The following is a 14,330-nucleotide window of genomic DNA, read 5'->3' on the forward strand; positions in this document are numbered from 1 at the left end:
CTGTAGAAATATTTATTCCATTATTTTATTTGTATAATTTAATATTTCAGAAAACCTTCAAACCAATTTACTTTCCCATTGTTCAAATTTAACTCAGTTCTGTCAATATTATAGTTAACAAGCACGCAGCCACTGTTAAGTCCAAATGCATAACAAAAATTATCTAACTGAATTCCCAAACCTCTGTTATAAGTAAAGTTTCTATACTATACTGTGATCTCAAACAAGCCATAAACTTCTAGATTGATTTATTTGGTTTTATATCCCATCCTCCCAGAAGAGCTCATAACAGGTTACATGTTTTTGTTATCTTCGCAATTACAGCCTATGCATAAACACATTATATACTAACAATGGTCCACTGTACTTCGATGGGGGTTTTCCCATATCCCTCCCCCAACTACACATACCGTACTCATTCACCGGGATCTCTCACACATTTTATCCTGAATCAATGAAGAGCACAGCCAATCACTGGAAATAAGGACAAAGAAAGAGTTCATACAGCTTGCCCTAGAACGGTAGCATGAATATTGCTACTCCTTGGGTTTTGGCCAGGCACTAGGGACCTGGATTGGCCACTGTGAGAATGGGCTACTGGGCTTAATGGACCATTGGTCTGACCCAGTAAGACTATTCTTATGGTCTTATGTGGAAACATTGCTCCCAAGACACAATATTTCCTCTTATTTAACTGCTAAAACAGGGTCACAAACATAACCTATCCATTTTAGTTTGAAAGCAACTTTGTACTAGAATGCCTCAAATTTGAATTTACTATCCAAATGAGAAATAAGGGGTGAAAATATTTTTGAGGTGCATCAAGTCATTTATCCTTCCCCCACCCCCAGCTGAGTTTTTGGGCCTTCCCTATATTTCACTCAATTTCAGTGTAAATCAGAGTAATATGTAGAAATAAAACAAAATCATAAAGGAAAAAAAATAATACCTTTAATTGACTAACTTAATGTAGTTTATGATTAGCTTTTAAAGGTAACCCGTTCTTCCTCTTTTCTGATCTGTAGAAGGGGTTACCTTTAAAAGCTAATCATAAACTACATTAAGTTAATCCAATAAAAAAAAGTATTTTTTCCATCATGTTTTTTATTTCTACATATTACCTTGAAGAGAGGACTTACACAGCCACCACACCATTTCACTCAAGTGTAAATCAGATAAGGGGATGAAGGGATTAGGACTTATATACCACCTTTTTTGTAGTTACATATCCAAAATCAAAGTGGTTTAAATATGCAGTATTTTGTACCTGGGGCAACGGAGGATTAGGTGACTTGCCCAGGGTCACAAGGAGCAGCCCTGGGATTCAATCCCACAAACTCTGGGTGCAGGTTCTACCACTGAACTACTCCTCACCTACAAGCTAAAACTAAAAACAACCTACACTACTGAGGTGTGTAATCTGGTTGATTCTTTGTACCACTAAGATAAACATTCCAATAAGAATCAAGCTAAATGTGTACGTTTAACCCATTATAATTATTCCAGAGATAAACCCTTACTTGAGATGACTGCTGCTGTGACGGTGGTGGTGGTGGTGATGATGATGGTGGTGGTGGTGGTGCTTAGAAAGAGGCTGGTCTTTCTCAGTCAATGAGGAGGAGGAGTTAGAATGGGAGGACCCCAGACTCTTTCTTTGTTCCTTTGTCTTCTGCAGTACTCGTTTGTAGGACAGCGTGCACAACCAACACAACAATTTCCCGTCAACCTTTTAGGAAACAGCATACAATGCTTATCTAGGACTCATAAGTATGGCAAAAGAGGTCTCTTCTTAATTCTGAAATGTGAAGTTTAAAGTCACAGAAAGATATCGCTAACCAGATGACTATTCTGAATAGATCTTTTAATTACTATGATTAAAAATCCTTACATGCCGTTTAGAAGATAGTGAAGAAATTTCAGTAATTCAGCTGGTTTCTGTGACCAAAAACCCCATAATAAAACCCAAAAATGGCAACCAATGTATCTGTTTAAGCAGCACCTATAGATACATGCAATCTAATGCTGTGAACGCAACAGAAAATCTGCTCATGTTGAAGTCTTGTTCAGCAACTGAAGTTTTCTGTAAAACTGGAAACTTGAATAACTAGCAGTGATGATATCTGCAGGCATCTACTTCAAAGGGAAGCAAGCCCCATCTGGTATTCAGCTCTCAGCAAAGGCATCAAATCACTACTAGAGTTCAGTGCATAAAATGTGATCTGCTGAGCAAAAAAGTACCAAAAGTGAGATTCCAAATAAGTTAGTCTTGAGGGGTAAATTTGGGCAATTTTCATTTTTTTTGGTTTGTAATTCTTTATTTAAACACTGCAAGTACATCACAAAGATCAAACATCAAAACATGGCACAGTCTAACAGCTTAACTCAGGAATGAAAATCACGCTGGTGCCATCAATAACAGTGTTAACCGATTTTTTGAAACTCCCAAGAAAGCACCTCCCCCCAACCTCTACCCCAGAACCATAAAGAAAAAAGAACCCCCCCTCCCCCAAGACAGTGGATGGAATTCCCCTCCCTTAAAACGACGACAAGGTTATTACGATATCAAAATAGAGGAAATCTGTGCACATGCAGAGCCCCAGCAAACCAGGAGTACCCCTCAAAGTCACTATGGGTCAGTACCCTCCACCTCAAGAAATCTACCCGATAGATCCTCAAATTGCTGCCATCGAAGGGTCAGCAGAGCAGAGAGCCTATATTTCTCACAAACCCACCCTAGTTTTTCCCGCATCAAAGACAATGTAGGCACCTGAGGACGCCAGCACCAACCTGGCTGCCGTGAATGTCAGCCACTCCAGCTTATCTTGGTTATCATCCACCCCTCCAAGAAGCACCCCCAGTAACACAGTTTCAGCCCACACAACCACCCGGCATTATAATAGTTGCTCCATATACCCAAATACCTGAGTCCAGTACTCCAAAAGTCTGGGGTACTCCCACCACATATGGAAAAAGGTGCCCCGCTTACCACACCCTTTCAAACATTCACCTGTGCAGGACGCAGACATCTTACTAAGTACCCCCTAGGTAATATACCACCTCACCAACATTTTAATGGCATTCTCTACCAATTGTGGTGCTACTGCTACATGGTGAATCCGTAAAGCTATCTGTTCCCATTCCACCCCAGTATATGTGATCCCCAGATCCCCCTTCCCATGCCTTCTGAGCGCTATCAGCATGAAGCCATTTATACAAACCCGAAATACAACCCCAGCGAACTGGGGCCCCGAGCAACATTTCAAAAGGGGACTGCCTGAGAGCGTCAGGGTCCCGCTGCAGATAGGGGAATAAGTCCCCCTGTGCCAACTGAAATTGTTCCCAAACATCAGGACACGCCCTAATGGTGTCACCCTCCATGAACTGCCCAAAACAATACAAGCCCTGACACTCCCAGCGCTTAAAAACACCCCCTTCCCGAGGAAGGAAATATACCCCCTTAGTCTTCCCCACTAACTTCTTCCAAACCCCTTTCCATACCTGTAACATCCATCCCAAGTTTCAAGTTTATTAGGTTTTATATACTGCCTATCAAGGTTATCTAAGCGGTTTAACAATCAGGTACTCAAGCATTTTCCCTATCTGTCCCGGTGGGCTCACAATCTATCTAACGTACCTGGGGCTATGGAGGACTAAGTGACTTGCCCAGGGTTACAAGGAGCAGCGCGGAGTTTGAACCCACAACCCCAGAGTGCTGAGGTTGTAGATCCAACCACTGCGCCACACACTCCTCGCCACACAATCCCGTAAATGGATTCCCCAAAGCACCAATCTTTATCCCCCAAACCCATCCACGGCAGATAGCCTAAGGTACCAATGCCTCTCACACTCTCAAACAACCCCTGTTCCAACTGAACCCATAATTTTAGTGGGGTAGCATGCCAATCTACCACTGCCCGAAGCTGTGCTGCTTTATAATACTGTTCCAAATCAGGAATACCCAAGCCCCCTTCCCTTGAATTTAAACATGGCATACCTAGCCATTTGGCGATGCCGACCCCCCCCCCAGATAAAGTTAAGTATGATCCTATGCCAGCGTTGAAAGTAAACTAGGTATACTATGCAATGTTTTTTTTTACACAACTGATATTTCCATGTTCTGTGGCCTAAAAACTTCAGGTCCTTGAAGTGGGATATATGATTTCTGAGATTAATTGGTTTTTTAAAAAATTGATGTTTCCCATCTTTTAAAGATGTAATTAATCTATAACTGAAGCTGAAATTTGGTAGGATTATGCAATTGATATCCCTCTTTCTTGTAGTATATATAAGTTACATACCCCACTTTTGGTACCTTTTTGCCTACAGCAGTAAAATAGCTTGTTAGAGTATGTTTGTTTCTATACCTCATTATAACAATTTAAAAAAGTTTTGAAAACCTATTTACAGATGCAATTTTATGTACACGACTCACTACTTTTATGTTTTTGTATGTAATTGCTTCTCCTCAGTGCAACTGTGCCTTTTGGTTGGGATGTAGCAAATTTGTCTGTTTTACTGTGAGCCACTTTGGTTCAAGTGACATAAGCGCACTGTAAATAAATAAAGTACTGGGATAGTTAAGGCAGTAGAGGTATGCCGAGGGATGGGGACAAAAAAAAAATCTGTATTACCACAGGGATAGGAGGGCATGAGGATTAAATTATGTTCCACTAGAAATTAGTACTCAAGGATTAGGGCCCGAATATATCCCTTATTAACTCAAAATGAGCCCCACACGGACAAACAATACACACACCCAGCAACACGACAAGGCCTTAAACATACAACCAACAGCATTCACACTCCCCCCCAAAAAAAGGGCAAAAGAAAAAGAAAAGAAGTGGAGAAAAAGGCCTCAGTTCAGCTTCATTTGACCAAAAAAACTCCACTCCTACAAAAGCTGTTAATCTGTTTGTGTAAATGCTGAAAAATAGTCCAAATACAAGGCAACTAAAGTAAAGCCAGGTGGTATCAAACAGCATGCCTAATACAGATGAAAATCAGTGGGTGAATGTGACAAAAGGCAGTATAGTCCAGCTCATAACATCCACAGCAAAAGCAAGAAAAAATAACTTAGCTGCTAATGGCTTCCAAATCCAGGCCAGGCAGTCCTTACACCCAACGGGGGAACCTCCATATCGCATAAAATCGCTGCATCAGAGGTGTTCATATCATTGCTTCACATCCAGATATTCCAGACCCACCATACTCCTCAAACATCCTCACCACTTCATCAATCAAAACTGGCGCAGAGACTCTTCACCCCGGCTCTAAAAAGGCCCAAAAGCTCCGCCCATCCACATGCAGCAACCAATCGAAAAACGCTCAGACTCAAAAGAAGGTGGACCATTCTATTCGGGCATTTAAACCCTCAGGATGGACTGATTGTAGCTGATAGATCCATCTTTGCTCCTTTTGCCAAAGGAGCAGTCTCCAATCCCCCCGTTGAACCGGGAGTGCAATATGTTCAATCACAATACATCGCAGGGCTCCAAGATCATGATGTGCTTCTAAACAATGCATCACCAGTGGTTCCTCCAAACGCCGGGTATTCAAACATGATCTATGTTCAATAAGTCTTGTCTTGAACTGACGGTAAGTATGCCCAACATAAATTTTCAAACAAGGGCAAAGAATCACAGAAATCACCCCCTCAGTGGAGCATGAAGTGGAACATCTCAACTTATAGACAAAACCAGTCTTAGGATGTTTAAACACATCAGATTCGATCATTAAAGAACAGACAGAACAATGACCACACATCCGATGTCCCGATGTTATGGTTGTATATGCATCAGATGGAACTCTCAGAACATTGGGGCTCAAAATGTCACCCAAATTTCAATTACGCACATAAGAAAACAAGATCTTGAGCTGTTGAAAACAAGGATGTATCTTTAAAATGTTAAGATGTCGGCGGATTACCCGCTGTGAACATCTAGACAACTGTTTGTAAGTAGAGACGAACGGAACCAAATCCTGAGTGGGAGCATCACCCCAATATTGTAGCAGTGTTCTCCCCAGGGCCTTTCAGCCGGGCGCTCCGCCCAGCTAATTTAGATGAGCGCCCGGCTGTAATCTCGATCGCAATCCTGCTGCTGCTGCCGCCTTCTGCTCAACATTATAAAAAAAAAACAAAAACCTCACCGGCTTGGAGATTTACCGGGCTGACTCGGCACAGCCTGAATCGCAGGAGCCTGACTTTTTTTTTTTTTAGTTTTTAACGCCAGCAAGCAACTTGAACTCATGCTCCAGGGCTCTAACGTGCATGCCGCTTCCCTCCGAAACCGGAAGTCACGTCCCGAGGGGGGAAGAGAAGGGAAGTTGGCATGCACACGCCCCGGAGCATGGGTTCGCTATAGGAGACAGGCCAGCTTACAACTTGCTCTTGCTTGCTTCGGGCTTTCCTCGCTGCCGGGTCCTGCCTACTTTCTGTTTCCGTAAAGGCAGGACCCAGCAACGAGGAAGGCCCGAAGCAAGCAAGAGCAGCGAGTTGTAAGCTTCCCTCCGTTGCTGACTTATGGAAGATAGGTCAGCGATGGAAGGAAGCTTACAACTTGCCTTAGTCCAGCCCTGCACAACATGCGGCCCAAAACGGATCTCACTGCCGATATGGCTCTCACTCCGCTCTCCTTTGAAGATTAGCTCAGGAGGCAAGATTTAGCCCGAGATCAGACGAACATTAAAGGGCATCTGAGCAGATTGAGGAGAACATGTCCTGTTTTTCCATGCCTAAAAATACCACCTTGTCTAATGTAATCTCTGATCAGATCCTTAAGAGTGATGCAACTATGTATGCTGGACAGTCTCCTCCAGTAAACAGAGCTTTAAAGCCTGCAGCCATACAGAACCAGATGGTCAAAGGGCTCCGAAGTGTAGTATTGCCAAGGGATCTGTCTCACAAGTTTCTGCTGCTGGCAGATGTAAACAAAGCACAAGAAATAGAGACTTGTGGCATTCTGTGTGGAAAGCTGATGCATAATGAATTTACTATTACCCATGTAATAGTGCCAAAGCAGTCTGCTGGACCAGACTACAGTACAGTGATATGGGGAATATGGAAGAATTATTCAGTGTTCAAGATCAACATGATCTCCTCACAGAAGAAAGACGGAGAGAAAGAGAGAGGCAGATACTGGAGGGGGGGAGAGAAGGGAAGGAGATAGAGATGTCAGACCATGGGGTGGAGTGGGAAGGAAGGAAGGAAAGGAGAAGAGAGAGATGCCAGAGCATAGGGGAGGGGTGGAGACAAAAAATGGAGAGGGGTTGAAGCTGAAATAAATCATGTACAAAGGAGAGAAAGGGCACAGGATATAGAGTTTACTGAAGAAATATAGAAAGAGGGAAGATACCATATGGAACAGAGAGAGGGCAGACACTGGATGGAAAAGGCAGAAAGGGTGGACAGTGGATGCAAGGGGCAGAGATAGGGTGGACAGTAGATGGAAGGGGTAGAGAGAGGGTAGAGGCTGGGTGGAAGGGGCAAAGAGAGAGGAAAGATGTTGCATGGAAGGGAGTGAGGACAAATGCTGAATAGAAAGAAGAGAGTGAAGAGAAGATGACTAAAGCAGAAACGACAAAAGGTAGAAAAAAAAAATATTTTTTTTGCTTTACGTAGAATCAAGTAGTATTGTAACTGTATTGATTAAAATTTATCAATAGGAAATGGAAATAAGGCAATTTGGGGGGGGACTAAACCCCTTTCCTCAGATCAGGACATAAGACCATAACAGCTGTATACTGTACTGTCTTGAAGAAAGATTTGGCCTCTGAAAGCTAATTGAAAAATGAATTAATCCAATAAAATGGTATTTACATATTTCTCATTATTTGTTTTATTTCTATTTGTTAATTTGTAAAGTGGTGACTTATGTAGAAGTTTTTTTTCAAATTTACATTTACTGTCTTTATATTTTGCACAGTATTAGGGGACATGTGTCACTATTTCTGTGGTGTTGCATTGTATGAAGAGTCTGGTTTCTACATATTTCTATTTTTAGTTTGTGATTATTCCATATTGGGCGAGGGTGTATCTGTGTTCTGTGTGTATGAAAAGGACATGGCTTTCTGTTAGCATCGACTACAGGATCAATTGACTGTGTAGGATCTGGTTTGTTTAGTTTTCCAATGCGTGTGTTGGTGTTCTAATGCTCACTGCAGTGTTTAAGATGCTGTCTTTTCCTAGATGCACCCTTATTGTGTGACTCATGGATTATTACTAAAAATATCTTTTTTTATATAGAGGAGGGGGTTGTTAAAAAAATGATTAGCACTGGCTGTCATATATACTAGGTACACCACTGGATTTAATGACCCTATTCTAACTTTACTGTTGACGTAGGTGTTGTCCCCACCAACACACAGACACACACATTATAATGAATTAAATTAAAGTTGTATTATCATCAAGCAGCTTTCAAATGACATTATAAGCAAATAAAAATAAAATATTTTTAATACATTGCTAATTATTACCTGCATCTTTACCTATACTGTTTTGCCCTAGCTCTTACTTTGCACTATAGCAAAATAAAAAAGAAGCAGATAAAGATCAATCAACAGGTGCCCTTCAAGGCTCAGTAACACCTCTCCATAAATTATGTGGAAGAGGTCTGGAAGTGGGGATAGCATCTATTTCATATCCTCAGTGAGACCTCAGGAAGGAACCTAGTGATCAAAACATTATTAGAGGTGTTGTACAGCCATTTTTTGTATGACTGGATGAGCTATATTTATCTTTTTTTTTTTAGTTGTTTAAATTCATGCAAAAATAAATGGTTAGATTGAACCTAATGACTTCATTAACGCATTTCCCTTTTTTAAACCTCTATACCATTTGAAAGAGGGTGAATATCTAATTATTCACTTCTAGAATTGGATACTTCTTAGATTTAGTAAAAATATTCTGGCACAAGTGTCAAACCTTAAAAAAGGAAGTCATATCGAGCATTGGAAAATAATAATAATTAACTAATAAAAATAGTATACATTTAATTTTCTCCACTACCAAATTTCCCCGCCCCGCCCCACCCGGCTACATTTTCATGCCACCCAGCTGGAAAAAATTTCTGGGGAGAACACTGCTGTAGTAAAGCCTCCCTATGATTGTACAGAGCCCTCTTCCTAGCCTGGGCTACCACAGAGACCGGATATCCCCTAGCAGTAAATTTCTCCTGTAGGGTCACAGATTGATGACGGAACTCAACTGTAGTTTTACAGATGCGCCTATACCTCAGAAACTGGGCAAAAGGAATGCTGGTTTTCATAGCATAAAGATGCATACTACTGAACTGCAACAGGGAATTACAATCAGTGTCTTTAGTGTACACCTTGGTAATCAAAACTCTATCCACTAATTCCACCAAAACATCCAAAAAAGCAATCTTAGTTTGGTGAAACTTCATTTTCAAATTGCAGAGAAGGATGGCACCCATTAATGTAGGCATTAAATGCCAACAGCTCTTCCAAAGATCCTCTCCATAGACTAAAAATATCATCTATAAAGCAGAGCCATCCCACCATCAAAGGAAAAAAATCCAGAAGAATAAACAAACTTCTCCTCAAACCAACCCATAAATAAATTCGCTATAGTCGGGGCAAAAGTTGCACCCATAGCAACTCCTGACAACTGCATATAGAATTGACCCTCAAACAAATAGTTCTTTTTCATAGCCAGAGCAGTCAGTTCTAGCAAAAACTCCGGTGGCACCAACCAAGGGCGAGGCATTTAATTCAAAAAATCCGATAATATCTCCAAAGCCTGGTTCTGGGGGATAAAGGTATATAGGGACGCCACATCCAATGTCACAAAAAACGTCACCTCAGATGTCATGGATTCCCAACTCTCCAGAAAATTCAAAAACTGTGTGGTGTCCTTTAATAAAGATTTAACCAAGGAAAGACAAGGTTGAAGATGAATGTCCACATACTTACACACACGCTCTAATAAAGAATCCCTTCCAGAGACTATAGGCCTCCCCGGGGGAACCTGCAAATTTTTATGTAACTTAGGAATAAGTAGAAGGCTGGCACCTTAAAGTATCTAAATGTAAGAAAATTATATTCAGTTTGTCGAGAAAAAAAGCGAGGGGGAGGACTGGCCATCCTAGTAAAAAACAACCTTAACATAAAAGTTCTAGACAACCACTCCACCCCTCACTTGGATCTACTAGCCTGTCAACTTTCCAGTGACTCACTTAAAGGCAGCATAACCTGCATCCTATGCTACATAACTCCAGGAAAATGGAACGCCACAAAACATGAACTGGAAGACTCCATCTTCCAGAACTCTTTAACCTCAACACATAATCTGCTCCTCGGAGACATCAACCTCCACCTAACAAGTCAATGGCATACTCTCATACCTCAATGCACTTTCTTACCAAATCCTTCACCCTTAACCCACGCACGAAAAAGGCCACCAATTTGATATTGCTGCTTACATGTCCCAAAATCCCCACACACCAGACCTTCATATCTTTAACGGGGCCTGGCACCTTTTCCTCTGGTCAGACCACTACAAATTTACCTTCATCATCAACTGGATTCAACGCATAAACAAACACAAACCCTGTTGCAGTTCAGTAGTATGCATCCTTATTCTGTGAAAACCAGCATTCCTTTTGCCCAGTTTTTGAGGTATAGGCGCATCTGTAAAACTACAGCTGAGTTCCGTCATCAATCTGTGACCCTAAAGGAGAAATTTACTGCTAGGGGATATCCGGTCTCTGTGGTAGCCCAGGCTAGGAAGAGGGCTCTGTACAATCATAGGGAGGCTTTACTACAGTATCAGGATGATGCTCCCACTCAGGATTTGGTTCCATTCGTCTCTACTTACAAACAGTTGTCTAGATGTTCACAGCGGGTAATCCGCCGACATCTTAACATTTTAAAGATACATCCTTGTTTTCAACAGCTCAAGATCTTGTTTTCTTATGTGCGTAATTGAAATTTGGGTGACATTTTGAGCCCCAATGTTCTGAGAGTTCCATCTGATGCATATACAACCATAACATCGGGACATCGGATGTGTGGTCATTGTTCTGTCTGTTCTTTAATGATCGAATCTGATGTGTTTAAACATCCTAAGACTGGTTTTGTCTATAAGTTGAGATGTTCCACTTCATGCTCCACTGAGGGGGTGATTTCTGTGATTCTTTGCCCTTGTTTGAAAATTTATGTTGGGTATACTTACCGTCAGTTCAAGACAAGACTTATTGAACATAGATCATGTTTGAATACCCGGCGTTTGGAGGAACCACTGGTGATGCATTGTTTAGAAGCACATCATGATCTTGGAGCCCTGCGATGTATTGTGATTGAACATATTGCACTCCCGGTTCAACGGGGGGATTGGAGACTGCTCCTTTGGCAAAAGGAGCAAAGATGGATCTATCAGCTACAATCAGTCCATCCTGAGGGTTTAAATGCCCGAATAGAATGGTCCACCTTCTTTTGAGTCTGAGCGTTTTTCGATTGGTTGCTGCATGTGGATGGGCGGAGCTTTTGGGCCTTTTTAGAGCCGGGGTGAAGAGTCTCTGCGCCAGTTTCGATTGATGAAGTGGTGAGGATGTTTGAGGAGTATGGTGGGTCTGGAATATCTGGATGTGAAGCAATGATATGAACACCTCTGATGCAGCGATTTTATGCGATATGGAGGTTCCCCCGTTGGGTGTAAGGACTGCCTGGCCTGGATTTGGAAGCCATTAGCAGCTAAGTTATTTTTTCTTGCTTTTGCTGTGGATGTTATGAGCTGGACTATACTGCCTTTTGTCACATTCACCCACTGATTTTCATCTGTATTAGGCATGCTGTTTGATACCACCTGGCTTTACTTTAGTTGCCTTGTATTTGGACTATTTTTCAGCATTTACACAAACAGATTAACAGCTTTTGTAGGAGTGGAGTTTTTTTGGTCAAATGAAGCTGAACTGAGGCCTTTTTCTCCACTTCTTTTCTTTTTCTTTTGCCCTTTTTTGGGGGGGAGTGTGAATGCTGTTGGTTGTATGTTTAAGGCCTTGTAGTGTTGCTGGGTGTGTGTATTGTTTGTCCGTGTGGGGCTTGTTTTGAGTTAATAAGGGATTAAATTATGTCCCCATGCACACCTCAACCTCAAGGCCTCAGAACCTACTTGCATACCTGGTTATCACCCCTCTCTCAACCCAATGTGGCTGCTCTGTTTTTATCTCTACCTATTGTTTTTTCCCCTTCTTTGTGTTCTTTTCTCCAAAGATTGTAGTTCTTGCCCATTTTCCCATTTGTTTGAAGTAAGTCTGTATGTCATGTTATTTGTTGTACTAATATATCCTGGTCTTGTTTAGCATTACTAATTTTTAATTTGATTTTATGGTATTTTCATTGTACACCGCCTATAAGTTTGATTAAGCGGTATAAGAAATTTTAAATAAACTTGAAACCTACTTTTATTTATTTAAATTCTTTAATTAAATTTCTTAATATATTACAATATTAGAAATCAAGCAAATAGAATATAAGAAAATAACCACTTAGGAAACATAATTCAATCATCCCAACAAGTCCACATCTCGGGGAAAGCAAGGAGCAGAAAATATAATAAAAGCAAAAATCACAATATTGGCTGGAAATCATACAACTAATCCCATTTTATCTCATGGAGTAGATTAAACTGATTAATTCTTACATATTTTTGGAAGCAAGTCAGCTAGAATTATTTCTTTTGAATAAACCTGAGAAACATTCTGCTAGGTAACCAGGCATTTGGAAAGAAACTTCAAGAAGAAGGTGCCTCTTATTGCCAAGATTTTAGATCTCAGCAAGAGAAAGGCTTTTTTGGCGAATTTGGGTCTGCCTGGATACATCTGGTAAAATTTGATATTGATTGTCCATAAAATAACATTGATTTTTTTTGGAAAGTAAGTTTTCATAATAATTCATTTTCTCCACAGATAATGTAATCAACAAAGTAGATCTTTTAGAGATAAGTTCTTGTATATTTTCTAAAAATCTAGTGAGATCTGCCTTCTGGAACTATTTCTCTGATATTAACTGGAATATAATAAGCATTAACTATGGGCTCCTTTTACGAAGTGGCTTTAAGGCGCACGACGTTTAATTATGTGCTACTCCCGCGCTAGCCAACTGCTCGGGAGGAGACGGTAGCGGCTAGCGCAATTACGTGTGTTAAACCGCTACCGAGGCTTCGTAAAAGGAGCCCTGTATCTCTGTCCTCCAAGTTTAACTGCAATACCTCTTTAATGTAGACTTGAAAGAATTCTATAGGTCTGTGGTCTCAAACTCAAACTCTTTGCAGGGCCACATTTTGGATTTGTAGGTACTCGGAGGACCTCAGAAAAAAAAGTTTATTTCTTATTAAAGAAATGACAATTTTGCATGAGGTAAAACTCTTTATAGTTTATAAATCTTTCCTTTTGGCTAAGTCTTAATAATAATATTGTAATTTATAGCTAAAGAGACATATGATCAAGAAACTGTTTTATTTTACTTTTGCGATTATGATAAACATACCGAGGACCTCAAAATAGTACCTGGCGGGCTGCATGTGGCCCCCGGGCCGTGAGTTTGAGACCACTGCTCTAGGTGATAAAAAATGAGTTACTGGAAAATTTAAAAGTCTTAAATTAAGCGCTTTTGTAGAGTTTTCCAATATTTCCAATTTTGAATGAATCGTTAAATTATCTTTAATTGCAGAAGCTTGTGCTGATTGACAGAACTTAAGTTTTCATTTTTCCAAGTTTTTTTCAACCAATTTTAATTTAGAATCTTGATCTCTAAATTTTGCAGAAACCTCTTCAGAAAATTTAGCAAAATTCTGTAAATTACTTTGTAAAGTTTTATCCATTTTCACTATCGCCTTTATAATATAATTTAAAATTGTATCACTTCCTTCTGAAACAGAGTCATCTATGGAATTATATTTAATAGGAATAGGAGCAGGGACAATTGGTAATTTAGTTTCTGTGGTATGAGAGTCCTGAGATATTTCAGTTATATCATGATCTTCTTCAGAGTGACTCTTGGTCTACAACTAACCTGGACTGTCCAGTGTCTGATGAACAGAGTATCTCCTGTCGGCTGTGGGGGAGGGGTAGGCCCCCTTCTTGATAGGGAAAAGTCCAAGGGAGATAAAGGACCAGCTGTTATAGATGGAGTCGCTGGAATTAGATGTTTGTCCAAAGGACCTTGAATCTCCGAAGAGAATCTGCTTTTTTACACCTCCCTTTCTTTTCCTCATCAAAATATTGAGCAGAGTAATCTGCTCAATGCTCTAAAGGTGCGTGCTCCTTTGGACACGTTGCGCCTGCATTCCGCGGAGCGGATGCGCTAATGTA

The 14,330-nt window shown here is 40.7% G+C and overlaps 1 protein-coding gene across 3 annotated transcripts in view; it reads right to left on the reverse strand.

The window, feature by feature from the left end:
• The window catches only part of FAM76B (family with sequence similarity 76 member B), a 105,007-nt gene that overhangs the window by 61,043 nt on the left and 29,634 nt on the right, over positions 1–14,330 (reverse strand). For all 3 annotated transcript variants that reach the window (XR_004539815.1, XM_033948064.1, XM_033948065.1), the window contains exon 5: positions 1,521–1,726. Coding sequence is in view for 2 of the 3 variants with exons in the window: in XM_033948064.1 (XP_033803955.1) it covers positions 1,521–1,726 (206 nt within the window). In the remaining variant the exon portion in view is untranslated. The remainder of the gene's footprint in view (positions 1–1,520; positions 1,727–14,330) is intronic.

The sequence above is a fragment of the Geotrypetes seraphini genome, chromosome 6 (genome assembly GCF_902459505.1).
Source record: "Geotrypetes seraphini chromosome 6, aGeoSer1.1, whole genome shotgun sequence".
NCBI classification, from domain to species: domain Eukaryota; kingdom Metazoa; phylum Chordata; class Amphibia; order Gymnophiona; family Dermophiidae; genus Geotrypetes; species Geotrypetes seraphini.